At 36.1% G+C, this 20,209-nt stretch overlaps 1 protein-coding gene across 18 annotated transcripts in view; it reads left to right on the top strand.

The window, feature by feature from the left end:
- The window catches only part of ZNF280D (zinc finger protein 280D), a 241,069-nt gene that overhangs the window by 170,129 nt on the left and 50,731 nt on the right, over positions 1–20,209 (top strand). For 17 of the 18 annotated variants that reach the window (XR_010945860.1, XR_010945861.1, XR_010945857.1 and 14 more), the window contains 4 exons: positions 6,433–6,567; positions 8,375–8,682; positions 9,159–9,299; positions 16,477–16,539. Coding sequence is in view for 13 of the 18 variants with exons in the window: in XM_067747902.1 (XP_067604003.1) it covers positions 6,433–6,567; positions 8,375–8,682; positions 9,159–9,299; positions 16,477–16,539 (647 nt within the window). In the remaining 5 variants the exon portion in view is untranslated. The remainder of the gene's footprint in view (positions 1–6,432; positions 6,568–8,374; positions 8,683–9,158; positions 9,300–16,476; positions 16,540–20,209) is intronic. The other variant, XM_067747878.1, reaches the window with a different exon arrangement.

Genomic DNA, 20,209 nt, shown 5'->3' with positions numbered 1-20,209 from the left:
GTCATTTGTTTCTATGTATTGTTTGATTTCCTCTTTGATTTCTTCAGTGACTTCTTGGTTATTAAGTAGTGCATTGTTTAGCCTCCATGTGTTTGTATTTTTTACAGATTTTTTCCTGTAATTGATATCTAGTCTCATAGCGTTGTGGTCAGATAAGATACTTGACACAATTTCAATTTTCTTAAATTTACCAAGGCTTGACTTGTGACCCAAGATATGATCCATCCTGGAGAATGTTCCATGAGCGCTTGAGAAGAAAGTGTATTCTCTTGTTTTTGAATGGAATGTCCTATAAATATCAGTGAAGTCCATCTTGTTTAATGTATCATTTAAAGCTGTGTTTCCTTATTTATTTTCATTTTGGACGATCTGTACATTGGTGAAAGTGGGGTGTTAAAGTCCCCTACTATGATTGTGTTACTGTCGATTTCCCCTCTTATGGCTGTTAGCATTTGTCTTATGTATTGAGGTGCTTCTATGTTGGGTGCATAAATATTTACAATTGTTATATCTTCTTCTTGGATTGATACCTTGATCATTATGTAGTGTCCTTCTTTGTCTCTTGTAATAATCCTTGTTTTAAAGTCTATTTCGTCTGATATGAGAATTGCTACTCCAGCTTTCTTTTGATTTCCATTTGCATGGAATATCTTTTTCCATCCTCTCACTTTCAGTCTCTATGTGTCCCTAGGTCTCAGGTGGGTCTCTTGTAGACAGCATATGTATGGGTCTTGTTTTTGTATCCATTCAGCCAATCTGTGTCTTTTGGTGGGAGCACTTTGTCCATTTACATTTAAGGTAATTATTGATATGTATGTTCCTATTTCCATTTTCTTAATTGTTTTGGGTTCGTTATTGTAGGTCTTTTCCTTCTCTTGGGTTTCCTCCCTAGAGAAGTTCCTTTAGCATTTGTTGTAAAGCTGGTTCAGTTGTGAATTCTCTTAGCTTTTACTTCTCTGTAAAGGTTTCAGTTTCTCTGTCAAATCTGAATGAGATCCTTGCTGGACAGAGTAATCTTGGTTGTAGGTTTTTCCCTTTCATCAGTTTAAATATGTCCTGACACTCCCTTCTGGCTTGCAGAATTTCTGCTGAAAGATCAGCTGTTAACCTTATTGGGATTCCCTTGTATGTTATTTGTTGTTTTTCCTTTGCTGCTTTTAATATTTTTTCTTTATATTTAATTTTTGTCAGTTTGATTAATATGTGTCTTGGCGTGTTTCTCCTTGGATTTACCCTGTATGGGACTCTCTGTGCTTCCTGGACTTGATTAACTATTTCCTTACCCATATTAGGGAAGTTTTCAATTATAATCTCTTCAAGTATTTTCTCAGTCCCTTTCTTTTTCTCTTCTTCTACTGGGACCCCTATAATTCGAATGTTGGTGCGTTTATTGTTGTCCCAGAGGTCTCTGAGACTGTCCTCAGTTCTTTTCATTCTTTTTTCTTCATTCTGCTCTGCAGTAGTTATTTCCACTATTTTATATTCCAGATCATTTATCCTTTCTTATGCCTCAGTTATTCTGCTATTGGTCCGTTCTAGAGAATTTTTAATTTCATTTATTGTGGTGTTCATGGCTGTTTGTTTGCTCTTTAGTTCTTCTAGGTCCATGTTAAACGTTTTTTGTATTTTCTGCATTCTATTTCCAAGATTTTGGATCATCTTTACTATCATTATTCTGAATTCTTTTTCAGGTAGACTGCCTATTTCCTCTTCATTTGTTAGGTCTGGTGGATTTTTGCCTTGCTCTTTCATGTGCTGTGTGTTTCTTTGTCTTCTCATTTTGCTTAACTTACTGTGTTTTGGGTCTCCTTTCACAGGCTGCAGGTTCATAGTTCCTGTTGTTTTTGTTGTCTGCCCCCAGTGGCTAAGGTTGGTTCAGTGGGTTGTGTAGGCTTCCTGGTGGAGGGGACTAGTGCCTGTGTTCTGGTGGATGAGGCTAGATCTTGTCTTTCTGGTGGGCAGGTCCACGTCTGGTGGTGTGTTTTGGGGTGTCTGTGGACTTATTATGATTTTAGGCAGCTTCTCTGCTAATGGGTGGGGTTGTGTTCCTGACTTGCTAGTTGTTTGGCATATGGTGTCCAGCACTGTAGGTTGCTGGTCGTTGAGTGGAGCTGGGTCTTGGCGTTGATTTGGAGATGATAATTCGCCTTTTGATATTATGTGGAGCTGGGAGGTCTGTGTTGGACCTTGGCTCTCCCCCCTCAGAGGCACAGCCCTGACACCTGGCTGGAGTACCAAGAGCGTGTCATCCACATGGCTCAGAATAAAAAGCCGAAAAAAGAAAAGAAAGAGAGAAAAAGATAAAATAAAGTTAAAAAGTTATTAAAATAAAAGCAAAAAGTAATTATTAAAAAAAATTTTGAAAGTAATTAAAAAAGAAAGGAAGAAAGACGAGAACAACCAAACCAAAAAACAAATCCACCGATAACAAGCACTGAAAATTATACTAAAAAACAAAAACAAACAAAAAAAACGTACAGACAGAACCCTAGGACAATGGTTAAAGCAAAGCTATATAGACAAAATCACACACAGAAGCATATATATACAGACTCACAAAAAGAGAAAAAGGGAAAAAAAATATATCGTTGCTCCTGAAGTCCACCTCCTCAATTTGGGATGATTCCTTGTCTATTCAGGTATTCCACAGATGCAGGGTACATCAAGTTGATGGTGGTGTTTTAATCTGCTGCTCCTGAGGCTGCTGGGTGAGATTTTCCTTTCTCTTCTTTGTTTGCACAGCTGCTGGGCTTCAGCTTTGGATTTGGCCCCGCCTCTGCGTGTAGGTCGCCTGTGGGCGTGTGTTCTTTGCTCAGACAGGACAGGGTTAAAGGAGCAGCTAATTCGGGGGCTCTGCCTCACTCAGGCCGGGGAGAGGGAGGGTTACGGAGTTCGGGGCAGGCCTGCGGCGGTAGAGGCCAGTGTGACGTTGCACCAGCCTGAGGCGTGCCGTGCGTTCTCCCGGGGAAGTTGTCCCTGGATCACGGGACCCTGGCAGTGGCAGGCTGTACAGGCTCCCCGGAAGCGGGGTATGGATAGTGACCTGTGCTCGCACACAGGCTTCTTGGTGGCGGCAGCAGCAGCCTTAGCGTCTCATGCCCGTCTCTGGGGTCCGCGCTGATAGCCGCCGCTTGCGCCCGTCTCTGGAGCTCCTTTAAGCGGCACTCTTAATCCCCTCTCCTGGCGCACCAGGAAACAAAGAGGCAAGAAAAAGTCTCTTGCCTCTTAGGCAGGTCCCGACTTTCTCCCAAACTCCCTCCCGGCTGGCTGTGACGCACTAGCCCCTTCAGGCTGTGTTCACGCAGCCAACCCCTGTCCTCTCCCTGGGATCCAACCGAAGCCGGAGCCTCAGCTCCCAGCCCTCGCCCGTCCCGGCGGGTGAGCAGACAAGCCTCTTGGGCTGGTGCGTGCTGGTCGGCACGGATCCTCTGTGGGGGAATCTTTCCACTTTGCCCTCCGCACCCCCGTTACTGCACTCTCCTCGTGGCTCCGAAGCTTACCCCCGCTCCTCCACCGCAGTCTCCACCCGCAAAGGGGCTTCCTAGTGTGTGGAAACGTTTCCTCCTTCACGCTTCCTCCCACTGGTGCAGGTCCTGTCCCTATTCTTTTGTCTGTGTTTTTTCTTTTTTCTTTTGCCCTACCCAGGTACGTGGGGAGTTTCTTGCCTTTTGGGAGGTCTGAGGTCTTCTTCCAGCGTTCAGTAGGTGTTCTGTAGGAGTTGTTCCACATGTAGATGTATTTCTGATGTATTTGTGGGGAGGAATGTGATCTCCACGTCTTACTCGTCCGCCATCTTGAAGCTCCTCCCTGGCTGTGTGATTTTTAATCAGTTTTTATACCCCGAGTTTCATGTCTTCTCTTGACATGCGTGTCCAGTTTTCTTTTTTGTGTATTTGGAGCACCTAGGAGGTAGAGAGCCAGCAGTTAAGAGGGGAAAATCTATCAATAAGAAGGATCATCATGCATCCTTCAAGAAATTTACAATTTGTATGATTATTTACAAAAGACTGGAATTTTCCAGTCTTAATTTTCCAGTCTTACAAAAGACTGGAAAATTATAGCTGAGCAAAAACTTGTATTTGAGATGACATTATTAGAGCAATGTCATGTATATATAGTGGCCTTGTCTTGTATATATAGTGGCCAAAAACGGGCCTCTCTGAAGGAAATAAAGGAGTAAGCTGTGAGGAAATCTGGGAGAAGTAACATTATATCGGGAGTGAAGTGAGTGTGTACCTGGAGCACTCAAAGAACATCACAGAGGCCAGTTGTGGCTGGAGCAGAGTAAAGTAATAAGAGGAAAAGTAGTAGGAAATAAGGTTGTAGCAATAGAATGCAGGCCAATTCATATAGAGCCTTGTAAATCAGAATCAGGACTTTGGAAAACCATCAGCATTTTAGGCATGTGAAAGATCTGCCATGTTTTAAGATCATTGGCAGCTGTGAAGAGAATAGACCATAGGGAAGAAAGAACATGAAAGGGAGAACATAGGAGGTTATTATTAGTCAAGTTGAGTGTCTTGGACAAGTTTGTAGCAGTGGTTGTAGGTAATAAGTGGAAATATTATGACAGTTTTTGAAGGTAGAGCTGACACCTTTTATTAATGGGTTGGATATGGGATGTGAGAGAGAGTGACCAAGTTTTTTGTCCTAAGCAGCTGCAAGAGTGGAATTTTCATATATTGTCATATGGTGAAGACTGAGGAAAGAACATATTTTGGGAGGCAGGGAGGTAGGGAAGAAATCCAGAATTCAGTTTTGTCCCTGTTGGTTTGAGATGCATATTAGACATCAAGTAGTGATATCAAGTAGGTAGTTGGATAGATGATACTTAAAGCGGTGAAATGAAAAGGTAACCTCGGGAGGGATTATAGATAGAGAAAAGATTTCTGGGTACTGGATTCTGGAGAACTTTTTTTCTGTCCTCTTGACTTGGTATCTGTTTCTTGCCCACGTTTTCTCTTTTTCTTCCTCTTCTTTGAGCAAATATGAGTGAATTTAAGTTGCCTCTACCTCCAAGAATGCATCACACTTCTAAAATAGTCTAAAGATGCACCTAAAATACAATACAAACATATTATATTTATATATTGCTTTGAACTTTGAAAAGAACTTTTATTTATGAAACGCCTGGTGTGTGCCAGTACTGTGCTAGGTACTTCCCAGTGTATTATCTGTTCGAATTTTATAAATGATTGATTGTATTTAAATGGAAATAGTGATGTATCTGGCAGATCGTAGCTTTAGAGAAAACATTCTTTTGTATTTATATGTTGTTTCAGTTTATATATATGTTTGCATATACATATATAATTTTTAAATTAATGAGAGCATAAATATCAATATTGTAGTTGATATTGTGTAGTAGAAAGAACACTGGATTAGGTGTCTGGCAGTTGTCACTGAATAGCTATGGGAAAGTGATTTGGATTTTTCTTGGGTCCTGTTTCCCATCTGTGGAATAACAGGATTAAGTTTGAGGAGGGACTTAGTCAAGGGGTCTCAGCCAGTAAGTGGATTGGGAATAGTTGTTTTTATTTATGCTTCCATATCCACACTGTGCAATGTTGTAGCCACTAGCTGTATGTGGCTATTTAACCTTAAATTAATTAAAATTAAATAAAATTTAAAATTTGTTTGCTCAGTTGCACTTGGCACATTTCAGGTGCTCATTAACCACATATGTCTAGTTGATACTGTATTGGGTAATGCAGCTCTAGAACGTTTTCATCATTGAAGAAAGTTTTATTAGACAACACTGCTTTATACAACCATTGCTATAACAACTTTCTCTGAAATCTGTGGTTGGCTATTTGAATTTATATTTCCAACTTGTCAACCAACTAGAAATAGCAAAAGTTAAAAAGAATTTACTCTTTTATAGGATAAAAATGTAGTATAGTTCATTTTCACAGTATCATGTGTCTAAGTACTTTAAAATTGTAATTAAAAGAGCTTTCATCCCTGGTGGCGCAGTGGTTGAGAGTCCACCTGCGGATGCGGGGGACGCGGGTTCGTGCCCTGGTCCTGGAGGATCCCATGTGCCGCGGACCGGCTGGGCCCGTGAGCCATGGCCGCTGAGCCTGCGTGTCCGGAGCCTGTGCTCCGCGGCCACGGCAGTGAGAGGCCCGCGTACCGCAAAAAAAAAAAAAAAAAGAGCTTTCATAGCACTATTGAGAGAACTTTAATTAGAATCTATTGATGCAACTTTCATGTTCAATTTCTGGATAGTAACAGACATTTTTGAAACCTAAATACTAATGCAAAGAATGTTTTAAAAAATAAAACAATATTTTGCTATTATATATGTTAAGAGATGTAAAATGCTAGTTTTAAAATTAGTATCATTAAAATTAAATCAGAGCAGTTTCAGGACACAATATTTGTGGTTGTAGAAATTATTTTTCTTCACTTTTTCTGTTTTCTAAACAGAAAAAAGGAATACATCGTTGTACAAAATGCAGACTACAGTTTTTAACATGCAAAGAGAAAATGGATCACAAGACTCAGCATCATCGGACATTTATAAAACCTAAACAACTAGAAGGATTGCCTCCAGGAACAAAAGTGAGTTCAAATATGCTGTATTTTAACATTTTGTATGATAATAGACAACTCCTGCCTGGTTTTATTTATTGAATAGAATACTTTAAAAATGATTTCTGATTTAATTAAGACTTTAATTTTAGGTTTTACCATTCCTATGTTTAGGAATAAAACTTCTAACCATTGCTTTTTGGTCAGTAGTGTGTGCAACTCTAGAGTGGTATTCCTTTGTAAAAAGTATAGCTAGATTAACTGTTCCAGGGTTAATGGGTTATGTCAATGTTACATAGGCTATTTTGGAGCTATTCCAGTTGGCAGTGTATATGTCATTTTTATCTGTTAAACTGTAAGATGCTTGAGATCAGGAATCATGTTTTATTTATCTTTGTGTCCTCAGCATCTGGTATAGTGCCTTGAATGCTGTAGGTTCTCAGATGTTTATTGAAATTGTTATTACTGAGTCTACTCTCAGAGAAGCAAGTTCTGCTGCTGGATAGCATTATGTTTTAAGTGAGCAAACACATGTCTGACTGCATACTGATGATTGTAATTTACTTTTCCCTTTTTGCCTTATATACCTCTGTTTTTTCTGACTTCTTTATACACAGTCAGCTCTTGAATATTTGCTCCAGTGGAGGGAAACAGAGGCATGGATAATCCAAAGTGAAATAATCCCCAAAACATTTATATTTGGCTTTGGGTTCTTACCTTTGAATGTGGGTATGTCTGTTATTTGAATTAACTAAAACAATATAAAGCCATGCTCTGAAGACCTAGAGCAAGAGAAGCTATCCAGCATCCTTCCCTGCAATCCATTCATTCCATGCTGGGACTAGACATGCAGAACACTAATGTAAGCAGTGCAGTCCTCTCTCATATTTTCCCTTAATAATAATAATAATAATGATACTAAATGTTTTTATAGCACCTTAGAATTAGGCTTTTGTTATGTTTATTCATATATTCTATTATTTAATCCATATAGTAAGCCAGTGAGGTAGACGAGGGAAGTATTGTTCCTTATCATAGATAAAGGAGCTTAGAGGATGTTACTGATTCAAGGTCACATGGCTAGAAAGGAGTGGTATTAGCTTTAACCTCAGGTCTTTTGATTCCTAGTCCAATGCCTTTGTATGATACTAAAGCACATGTTTTTTATGGTACTTCCTCATAGGCTGTGGGGGGGTGTATAGTCAAATGATTAATGAGAAAGTTGGAACAGTTGTGTTTTTCATTGTCAACCAGCAAATATAATTTCTTAATACCAAATGTTAAGTCTTGTATTAGCTTCCTTTAAGGAAATTCTAAATATTATTAAACTCGCCCTGCAGTATAGTGAATTGATATAACCCCTCACATAACCTTTGTAAACATAAATCCTGCCCAATGAGCCCCTGGAAAGAAGTCACATTTACTGTAGATCTCTTTGTTTTATAGTTATCGAAGGGTAACACAGTCCTTTCTAGGCTTTGAGATTTAAATTTTGACCTCTGTGTTTGTGAATTTTTAGTTATATCAGAGCATAGAAATAGCTATGGAATGTGCTCTTTTAATATTCATATAATTTGCTTTAACTCCTAATTATCCATTAATAACTCTTAACATATAACTGATATCAGTACAAAAATGTAAGATTACAAGTGAGTAAATATCAAGTTTAATTTCATTTAATTGATATGAACATTTAGAATAAATGGAAGACTTACCAGTTACAGTTTATACTTGCCCTTTCCAAAAACTTGATGTTTAACTTTTCATTATGCAGTGATATTTTAACAGTAATGCAGTGATTAATTTTCTAAAGCAAATATTATCTTCATTTTTGTAGGTTACTATTCGAGCTTCAGTTGGCCCTCTTCAATCAGGATCTTCAACTACACCTACCATTAGTGCAAGCACTTCTACCCTTCAGCTCTCACCTCCAAGGACTAAAAATATAACTGCTAAAAATCCCACAAAATCTAACACAAGTAAACCTAATATAACTAAAACCATTGCAAGTAAACCTAATGCAAGTAAGCCTAATGGAAGTAAATCTAAATACAAATCAAAAATATCTAATATGCAAAAGAAACAAAGCACATTGGCTAGTAGCAATAAAAAAAGTAAAGTCAATACAGCATTGAGGAATTTAAGGTAATCTTTTATTCTTGATACGCAATACTAATTTAATCTTAAGTATAAAAACTTTATTTAATATAAATTTACCCTATTACACAACTCTCTTGTACATTTATACACTGTCACTTAAGGCCAAGCAAATAATAAAAAATATTTTTTACAACAGTTGAACAGTACTTGAATTACTGTTTTTCTATAATACTCATTTATTACACTGGTGTTTTATGTTGTGCTTATATCTTGTGATGTTTGAATTGGTTAATTTAACCAATTGATTAATCCCTTTTTTCCAGTAAGAAACATTAGCTGATATTAGATTTTTTATACTTATTCTAGCTGCTGTTCCATAGCAGATTTTTCAAATAATAAGTCTCTGTTTGAAGATGTTAATTTAAACACCTTAGCTTTAATTAACAGAAAATTAATAAGGTGGTCCCTTATTATTTTTGTTTTAAAATATATTTTTATCATTTTCTTTATATCTCTATAAGGTGTCGTCGGGGAGTTCACAAGTGCATTGAGTGTTGTTCTGAAATAAAAGATTTTGCAAACCATTTTCCTACATATGTCCACTGTAGTTTTTGCAGATACAACACTAGCTGTAGCAAAGCCTATGTGAATCATATGATGAGGTAAGATGAGTTAAACATCTATAATTACCAATTAAAATTACAGTTCAGCAAGTTTGTTTTTGAAAACAGTTATCCTATTAGAAGTCAGTTTTTCTCTTCTAAGAAAACTTCTAAGATGATTCCTGGCACTATTTTTCGGCATAGTAATTCATGAAGTTCCTGGAAACTCGAATTTTAAGAACAGTTAGACTAATGAAATTAGGATAGGTTTGTTAGGGAAAATAGTTTTTCTATGGGAATTTTTTTTCCTATAGAACTTTCAAACATGGTTACTTCCAAAGACAGAAAAGTAAATGTTTTAAGTATATTTATGAAACAAATACATGTAATCTCATGAGTGTTATTCTCTTCAAAGCAGTCACTTTGAGAGATTCCAGGGTTTTCAGTGATGTTAGAAACTTCATTGAGTCTGTTTCTCTCTCTCTTTTTCTCTGTAATGCATCTGTCTGTCCATCCATCCATCAAGCCATGTCTCCTTGCATTCATTCAGTGAAATGAGAGACTATTTCAGTCATGATGCCATTGTTGGAATTATTTTTCTTTAATTCATTCAACTTAGATAATTAGAGTATTCTATGCAGAGAGAGCCTTCATAGCCTATGTTATCTTCATTTGTATCTCATTAGTTGGGGCATCCTTCAGGATGGATTTTTATTTTTTAAAAAATAGTCAAATATTGGGACTTCCCTGGCAGTCCAGTAGTTAAGACTCTGTGCTTCCAGTGCAGGGAGTGTGGGTTCCATCCCTGGTCAGGGAACTAAGATCCCACATGCCACGTGGCGTGGCAAAAAAAAAAAGAAAAAAAAAATAGTGACAGATTATGAGAGTAAAACATTTTAAAAATAAATAAATAAAATTTTAAAAAATAGTCAAAAGTTGTTCAGATATAAGCCAGTTAGGTTGATTATTCAAAGTGAGGTTCCGTTTTTTCAAAAGTTAGAATATGATTAATAAAAGTGATTTTCTTATAGATCAAAACATGACCTCTGTGTTACTTTCTGGTCATTATCAGGTACTCCTTTCAAGGACTCTCCCACGTTTCTTGATGGCTCCGGCACCTCTCTCACAGTTTTTTAACCCCCTTGATGACTAGCCTGACATTATGGTAACTTGACTTCTTTAGTGCCAGTGCTTTACATCACCTTTAGACTTGTACCCCCTTTCTTACCACAGTACTATTTTAATCTTGTCATATATACTGTTCATTTCTTTTGAATTCCCATTTCCCAATGACTTTCTGGGCTTTGAGTTCTTTTTCCAGTCCAGCAACACCTATCTAACTATAGTCATCCTCACCCTCAGGGTCATCTGTTTTGATTGCTGCTTTGTTTTTGTTCTAGAATCCTTTACACATTTAGTCATGCTTACCTGGCATAAAGGCCAAAGACTTGACCATCTTCTTCTGAACTTTATGCTCAATTCTAGACCCCCAAATAGTGCTTGATTCAATCAACTCTGGCTCATGATCTTTAACTTGAATTGGGTCCTATCTTTTTATTTTTAAATACTTCTTTATTCTTACCTACAGTATCTGATTAAACATTTTTTTGGTACTCTAAAGATTTTATTTCGGATTCTCTTAGTTATTAACATGGCCTACAAATACACAGTTGGAGGTCATCCTTTTAATTAATCTTTTCAGCCTCAAATTTTTTTCCGGTTACATTTATCCAGGCATTAATCTCAGAAATCAAACATGTTCTACTTCTCCAAAGTTAACCCTGCCCCTTATCTCCTCTAGTTCTTCCACAACTTCATTCAGTTAATTTGCAACTTCATCTTCTATCTACCAGGTTCCTTCTGCTTACAGATGATTTCAGGTATTTTTTTTAAGATGAAGGAGACTTGTCCTTACTCCCTACTTTCCTTATCTCTTGTCTTCTTATTACCATGAACATTTGTAAAAAGTATTTGTTACTAGCATATTCGTGATTCATTTCTTTACCTTTTAATTTCAGTATTATCCTCACCTACCAACTAACACTGCCCCTTTAAAGATTATCAAGTACTGATCCCCGTATTTATTCACTTTTTTTTCACTCTTACTACTCTATGACTTCTTTAGAGTCATTGTTGTCACTCACTTTTTTTTTTTTTTTTTTGCGGTACGCGGGCCTCTCACTGCTGTGGCCCCTCCGGTTGCGGAGCGCAGGCTGCGGACGCGCAGGCTCAGCGGCCATGGCTCACGGGCCCAGCCGCTCCGCGGCATGTGGGATCTTCCCAGACCCGGGCACGATCCCGTGTCCCCTGCATTGGCAGGCGGACTCTCAACCACTGCGCCACCAGGGAAGCCCTGTCACTCACTTTTGAAACTGTTCTCCTCAGCTTGTGTTTAACCGTTACCACTATTTTTCTTCTTCCTTTTTGCCTACTCCTATTCATTACCTTCCTTCAGCTCTTCTCACCTCCTTACATTTCCTTTCTTCGTAATGTAACCACTGTCACTTTTACCTTTCAACTTTGAATCTTCCAGTTTCATTCCTTAGTTTTCCTGAGACCTAACTCTGTATTTCTAATTATTTCGTGTTTTGTTTTGTTTTTACCTTTGACTCATTGGCATCTAAAAAGAACCTAAATAAACCAAACATTATCATCTTTCCAGAATTCACTTTACTACCATCCAATACTCTTTCAGGGCATCATTTGTTTGAATGTGGAATACCAGCTGGAAAAAATTCACTGTTGCAAGTATCTTAAGCTTGTGAAGTTCCCTTGATCTGCCACTGTGCATCATGGCTTCCTGAGACAGCACCTTCTGCATTCTGCCTCTCTGCCTCCCACCTACTACAGTGGACTACACCTATAATCCATTTCCTCTAAACCAGGCCCCGGCCATCCTTTCCCAAGTGTACTTCTGTGTGGAATGTCTCTTGTTCTTTGACAAATGTATGGCTTCCCAAATACGGCCTTAATTCTGCCCTTAGTTTATAGGGGAGCAAATCGGAAAATATTTTGTGTTTTCCTAAGCCAAGGGTCATTCTACTCTTCCCTTTCCCATTATCATAGGCTTCTCATTTGTCCTATAAAACCTCCACATCCATTCTATTCTAAAACATTCCCAGTTAGCCCAACTGCCTTCTACCCTTATCCCAATTCCCAGTGAGCCCCAACCCTGCACTTCATTGTCAGGACACACAATCTTACTCATGGTTAGCCTCATGTGGAACTGAAAGCTTCCACTGCCACTCGTAGGGTTTGGTAAATCACTTTTCCTTTTTCTCTACTTCATATGTACCCTTGCCTCACTCACTGCCTTAGGTGTCTCCCATTGAATGGCCCAACCACTACTTCTTCCCAGTGTGAATTCTTGTTACATGTTTGAGTTTTATATGTACAGAAACTTCATTTTCTCCAGAGGATGAGTCCCTTAAATCCCTATCCCATACTACCTCTGTACTCTCAATTGGTCTTTTCCCCTCCAGTCTCAGACTGCTCTTCTCCAGAATAAACTTTCTCCCATACTCATTTTTGACAAGTGGCTTTTCCTTATTCTTTGTTAGTCCCTGGAATACCCCTGTCCTTCCTTTCACTTTACCTTCTTTGAAGTGTCTGATCACCACAACCACTCACAGGGATCATTCCTTGCTTTGAGTTGTGTGCCATTCATCTGTTCTGCCTTTTGTTATGTTTGTTTGTATGTGTATTATCTCCTTGAGAAGAAGGGGCTCTTTGTATTTACCATGTCACCTAGCACATTACAAACAGCAAGTGAGAGTCATTATTGTAATTATAAAAGAAAGCCTCTAAATAAAATCTCAAAAGAGGATATTAAAAAATCTTATGCAGTTGGAGCATTTTTGGAATAAGACTCTTACAAAGAAGAGCATCATTAAACATATAATTTTTAAGTGATTTTTTAAAGAAGTAGCATTATTTGGGTTTGGTTGTTTAAATTATTGCACCCTGTTTGCTTATAGCCTTTAGGTAGCAGTAGAAGTCACCTGAAAAAATGAAAATGCATTACTGTGTAATATTGCTATTATTCTTCAACATTATGTATAAGAAAGAAGGCTTTTTTTCTCTACATGTAATAGAATTAAGGTAACAGCCATAAGTACCTAATATCTCTTTTTGTAGCAGAGCTTACTGTTTGCTAAGAAGTGTGGTAAGCTGGTGGTGAAGAATCTGACAAATCTGGATTTGAAACCAAGCTTCACCATTTATTTATTACATGTGTGACTTTGGGCAAATTACTTAACTGATTCCCATTTTCCTTTTCTTGAAGAGAAAGTTACTGTGATTATTAGAGGAAATGTACTTAAAGTGCTTAATAAAATGATTTGCACTTAGGAGATATTCAAGTAATTTTAGGTATTATTTCTAAATTGTCATTATTCAGTATCGTAAAGTCCTTGCCTTTAATTTTCACAATTTAGTAGGAGAGATATATTTACCTAGCTTAATGTGATAAACAAATGACTGTGAGAGCCCAGAGAAGGTAACGATGAATTCTTTAAACAAGAAATGAGAAGGTATTGTATAAATGACATTTCATTTAGGCTTTGAAGGATGATTTAAAATTTTTCCAAGGAAAAAGAAAGCTGGTATAACAATTTGTTCCTATATAATAATAAGACAGATTCCTGAATTAATTTTTATAGGATATGCTTTAGTTCATTATATTTTTTATATAGATTTATTGGCACTAAATAATAGTCATTAGAAAAACAGTTAAGATTATTGTGATGGCATCATAAATGGTCTTCTGTCCACAACCCACCCCTTTGGCCCTTCTTCCTTTCTTTTGTTACTCATATCTGGTCAGGATATTTTTTGGCCTAAAATCCTTTACCTTCCTAATATTAATAGGATGAAGTTGAAATTTTCTGGAGAATGTAAGACCTTTTAATATCTAATTCCTAACTACTTTTCCAAGAGACTTCAACTTTTATTTTCTTTGCTTTGCCTGGAGTAAGTCAGTATATGGAGCTTCCTAACTGAAATGTACTACTAATTGTGCTGACTTCTCCATTTACCTGCAGCTTTCCCTCATGCAACCACAAAACTGTGTGTGTGTCACTGTTGATGTTTATCCTGTGATAATGAATATATATTCACTTGTTTAGCATATGTTTATTAGGCATTTATTCTGTGCCAGTTGCTTTTTGACAACCTTCCCCCCCCCAAACCCTGGACCATGAACTCTAAGGCAAACAACCTGCTTTATTGTATCATCAACCTCCAGTTTGGTGTCTTAATAGTAGGCATACTGTCAATATTGTTGCATACTTTTGTATTTTTTCAGAGGTAAACTTTTTACTTGTATCAAAGCAAGATGGTCAAAGGGAGTTTTTTTTGCCTCTAGTCCTATTGAGGTATAATTTATATACAATAAAATTCATCTATTTTTAGAGAATAGCTTAATGAGTTTGGTAATTATGTATATATAGTCTAAGTAGATGGTGAATTTTCAAAACCTAGATTTTAATGTTATGTTTTACTGTATCGTAATAAAAATCTTAACCTTTTTTTTTCCTTTATTAGATTATTTCCCTATTGTTATTAACTTTACACAGGTCTATTAGGAAGAAGAAAGGTAGTTTTTTTTTCCCTCTGTTGGTGAGCTACAGATCCACTTTTCCATTCCTATAATACACAAAACTAGAAGAATGGAATTTGTGTAATAAATATAAATGAAATGACAGTATAAGTCTTTTTTTATAGGTAGGGAACTCTAAATTAAAACTGGATTCAGACAACTAAAATTTTAAAAGTACCAACATTTTAATAAGGTGCAAGTTATAGACAGAAATGGAAGCCATCAAAAGACCCTAAAACGTAATTTTTTCCTCTCCTCTTACCAAATAAAGAAACCGAAACAGTCTGTTGAGAAGGAAGAAGGAGCTTTTAAAAGTTACTTTTAAATCTCATTAAAAAAAATAATTTACTTGGTTCACATTATTTGGGAATCAGATAAAATCTGGGACACACTCTGAGGAAATACAGTTATGTGCACAAATTTTTGCATATTATTTCAGTGGTTCCCAACCTCTTGATGATTTCTTCCTAAAAAAACCATTCAATTATTTTTGTCATGTTTTGCTGAATTTATAAACTGTTTAGTAGTAGTTATCCCCAGATTGAAGAAATAAGTATTAAAAATCTTCTGAGAATGTTCTCTGGGGATTATAACTGGTCAGAGTATTTCTTTTCCCATACGTACATGCTCTGCTGGTGATGGTTGCCTTGTTTCTGAGACTTAGAATTGATTTGGTGTGTTGGCTACTTTAGGTCTATCATTGCAAGCTGCTGCTCCTCAAACTTTAGCTTGCATAAGAATTACTGAAAAAGTTTGTTAAAACAGATTCCTGGGCCCCACTGCCAGAGATTAATTCAGTTGCTATGTGGGAGGGTGGGGGTCACAAGACTTTGCATTTCTAAATAAGCTCCCAGATGATGCTCATGTTACTAGTCTATGACTCCACTTTTATCTGTGCTAAGTAGTACTGTGCTAAGCCGATCCTGGTTTTCTAGTATAGGAAAGCTTTCCTTATCAGATTTAAAAGGGTGTGTAAAAGCTATCAGCATCAGCTACAAAGCTTGGTTAGGGGTTTTCTGTTCTGTGCTTAGGGGAAGCATTGTTTTAGCTCAAGAGTTCTGCTTTAATTTGTTTTTTTAAAAAAAACCTCTACTAGTAATTGCAAAGAATTCTAAATGTTTGATTTTACAAATCCACTTTACAAATGCCAACAGTGGCATTTAGCTCAACTACTGTTAACTTCCAGGATAATTTGGAATCTACTCCCCTTCCTCAACACAAACATGTTAAGTTGGTAAAGGATTTTTAAAATGATTCTTATTGGTAACCATTCATATTATAGCAAAAATGTTATTAGCAAAACTTTTAAATTGTTTTCAACTCTTAACAGTTGAAGAAAATAATTTGACTTGCTTTACTTTTTTAAACTCTTGAGCATTTCCTTTTTTTATGTGAGGGTGAGGTACTGATTGTGTAAGAATATGCTTAGTGAAATACATTTCACTAGAAAATAAATAGATAAATAAGAATATAAGCTAAAATGCTGAATGAAACAGGGATGATGAACATTATATTATTATTTATATCATAATATTTTATTCAAAACTAGAGATTTAAGTATAGACTTGATATATAGCTAATAAATTAATATGACTTACTGTATAGTAAAATTAATAAAATCTGTTTTGTCTCTCCCAGCTTTCATAGTAATCGTCCAAGTAAAAGGTTTTGTATCTTTAAGAAGTATTCAGAAGATCTCAGGTAACTAGTTGATCTTTTAAATTTTTTTCTATTGAAAAATTATATGACTTAAATCTTTTGTATATAACATTTTTATTGAGATACAGTTCATATACAATGCAATTCACACATTTAAATTATACAATTAATAGTTTTTGGTATATTCACAGAATTGTGCAGTTACCACAGTTAATTTTAGTACGTTTTTATCACTTTAAAAAGGCACTCTGTACCCGTTAGTGGTTATCTCCATTTCCTTCCAATTCCTTTCATCCCTAAGCAACTACTAATCTACTTTCTGTCTATTTAGATTTGCCTATTCTGAACATTTCATGTAAATGGAATGATAAAATATGTGATCCTTTGTGATTTGTGTCTTCCATTTAGCATAATGTTTTCAAGATTCATCCATATTGTAGCATATATCAGTGCTTCTTTTTCTTATTGCTGAGTAATATTCCATTGTATGTATATATGATAGTTTGTTTATCCATTTAGGTTATTTTAACTTTGAATCTGTTATGAATATTGCTGTTGTGAACATTTGTGTACTCATTTTTGTTTGGACATGTCTTTTCATTTTTCTTTAGTATATATCTAAGATTAGAATTGCTGGGTTATATGGTAACCCTATGTCAAGCCTTTGAGGAACTGCCAGAGTGTTTTACAAAGTACCTGATTGGTCTATATTCTCTTGCTAAATTTGTTTCAGGGGTGACCGATGGTGTCAAAATGAAATCTTCATGCATTTACACTGTAAAATGAGAACAAAAATAAGGCTGTCCAACAATATTTGATTTAAAAAAAGATACCTAAAATATGTAGTAAAGTGACTAACACTTTTTCAGTTTTGAAGTAAATTTCTTAAACCACTAGAATTCTTGAAATTAGTATGTAGTCTGTATAATTCTTTTTCCTTTTCAAATTAAGAGAAGTGTACAACTTGCTTACTGTGCAGAAAGAACTGTTGATGAATATTTCTGAAGACACTGAGAATTTGGTTTTACCACACACTTAACTCAGAATTCACTGAGCACCATGTTTTTCATATTCTTCTGAATTCTTTAGACCCCACTGCTCTTCATTTTTGCTCTTGTCGCCTTTGCTACCTGAAATATCAGTATGTTTGCTGCACCAAGCTAATCTATACAGATAAGGTTAACCAATAGTTGTTTTGATATTTTGGGTTAGTGGAAAAAATGGAAGAGGGGATGATATTATGTCTCAGGACCTTTGTACTTATTATTCTCTGTGACTAGTTTGCTCTTTCCCAGATTTTTGTATGATTAGCTCCTTTATCTCCTTTGGGTCTTTATTCTGATGAGTGAGCCTTTCCTTGACCACTTGATTTAAAATTATATCCTTTCTCCTGTGCTTTACCCCAGTGCTCTTTATCTCCTTTTTATGCTTCATTTTTCTCTGGATCATCTTTTATCATCTCATTCACTGTATATTTTGTTTATTTTCTGTGTCCTCTCACTAGAATGTGTGTGGTTTGGATTTTTGTCTATGCCAGGCATTGATAGTGATTAGGCACCCAGTAAATATTTGTTGAATAAATTAATGTATGCATTGAAAATGACTTATGTGGACAATAGGTCCCATCTATGATGTTGGACCAGTAGCTCACAGGGAGAGAAAAATTTGGTTCAGTTTTAAAAATATATTAGTACTAATTTTAAAACATTTACTGAATTCAAGGAAATAGATTAAGTTATATTAGAGGTTGCCTATACTGAAAATTTTTATAAGAATGAAGAGTTTTATTGCATTCAAAAGATGAGATTTTTGATTTTCACCTCACTGTTGTTAAGCTCAGTTGTGTGTTTGGTTTTTAAATGAATCATATGATTTTAAACCTCTGGGATGTTTTTCTCTCAACTTGAATAAGTCTCAGATTGAAAATTTGCCTATTTCTGTGAATGGAACATAGAAACTTATAATTGTATAGAACAATAATTTTTGTAATTATTCTTTTATTGGAATGGAATATTTGTTCTTTAGCTATTTACTGTGTATCTACTAGGTCTATAATGTAGCAGATCCTGTAAAGATAATAGTAATAATGAAGAAGTCTTGGAACCAACCTTCAGAGAATGTACATTTTATTGGGTGGGAGATAAGAGGTGAATGTAAATAACCACAATAAAGCAAGAGGGATTTTAATAAGTGCAATGATGGTTGGTTTTTTTTCAAAGGGCAGCGAGATTACTTTACTTGGAATGATCTACATAGGTGTTAGTTTACTTGGCTTTAAAGGATGAGTATTGTTTACACTGATAGAAGAGGTACAGGTGCATTTGAGTTGGAATAACATGAATAGAGGTGCAGAAATGAAAAAGTTGAAGGTGTACAGAGGGGGAATGGTAGTAGTAAATGAATGGAGCATTGAAGTTATAGTGGTAATATTGAAATTGGGGGCAATAGTTTTGAGCTTAGAGCCAGCTTGTAAAAGCGTTGAAAATGAGGCTAAGGAGTTTGGACTTATTTTGGAGGGCACTGGACAACGTTTGATGTTTTATATAGAATTGAATGAAACTGAAGGAAGGTTGAATTTCTTCTCACCTTTAACAATAGGGTGAATTATAGATGCATGAATCCTATTGATTAGGACTTTTGTGGTAGTTATGAATAATCTAGTAAGGACTTGGGTTAGAATGGTGAGATAGTATTACATCATCTTTAAGAAACTGGGCTCTGGAATGAAAGTGCTTGATTTCAAACCTGATCTTGACCTTTACCAGCTCTGTGTCCTTGGTACATTACTAAGCTAACTCCATCCTCTATTAAAAAGGTGATAAATTATAGCATCTACCTTTTATGGGTTGTTTAGATTTAGATGAGATGGTATGTCTAAAATTGTTTGACTAGCACAGAATAAGTACTCAATAAATTGTTGATATCAAATGCTTGACATACTGACTGTTTAAGGAAGAAGAGACAGAGATAACTATAGGTTGAGCTTTATTTTCAGAGGAAATGGCATCATAAGAAAGGCCAGTCAGGATAAGTTAATTTGGGAAGGAAGTACATGATTTTAGTTTTATGAAGGTCAGTTTTTTATGTGCCAGTATGACATCTAGGGGAAAATATACAGCAGACTGTTAGACTAGAGCTTTAGGGGAGAAGTCAATCTAAGGTATGTTATTTGTTTGTATTTGTATATTGGTAAAACATTTAAAATTTTAACGTATGTGATGAACTTCAGAAATGTATTTATGCTTTATTAATAAACTGACAATAACAATGATCACATTACATGATCTATTTTTTTTCCACCTAAGCAAAAATAATTTATTAGCAGGATTCCAAAGACCCTCATGGACCCCTAGAAGGAAGAGATACAGCCAGAACATACGAGGGAAACAGAAAGCCATCAGTTACTAACACGGCTTCTTTCTAGTCTGACCTGCTGAAGCAGGATGATTTTGTCTGTTATTTTTTCTGGACATGAGTTCCATTCTCCTTTCTCTGTGTAGACCAGCTTTCTCTGTTGATGACCCAAACATAGTATTCTTAGCTTCCCACATTTTCCCAGATCAAGAAATGTGATTATATATCCCAATTACAAATCCCTGTTCAGAGAAGGCTTGAGTTAGACATTCCATCCCTGGTCCAATTAACTATGTCAAGTGGAATAGGCATTTAGCTACTTACCATTGAGACTACTTTTAGTGTCTGTTGAGGGCAG

Source organism: Pseudorca crassidens, chromosome 1 (genome assembly GCF_039906515.1).
Source record: "Pseudorca crassidens isolate mPseCra1 chromosome 1, mPseCra1.hap1, whole genome shotgun sequence".
Lineage (NCBI taxonomy): Eukaryota > Metazoa > Chordata > Mammalia > Artiodactyla > Delphinidae > Pseudorca > Pseudorca crassidens.
The sequence above is the reverse complement of the archived record's forward strand: the minus strand, read 5'-3'. Positions and strand labels throughout refer to the sequence as shown.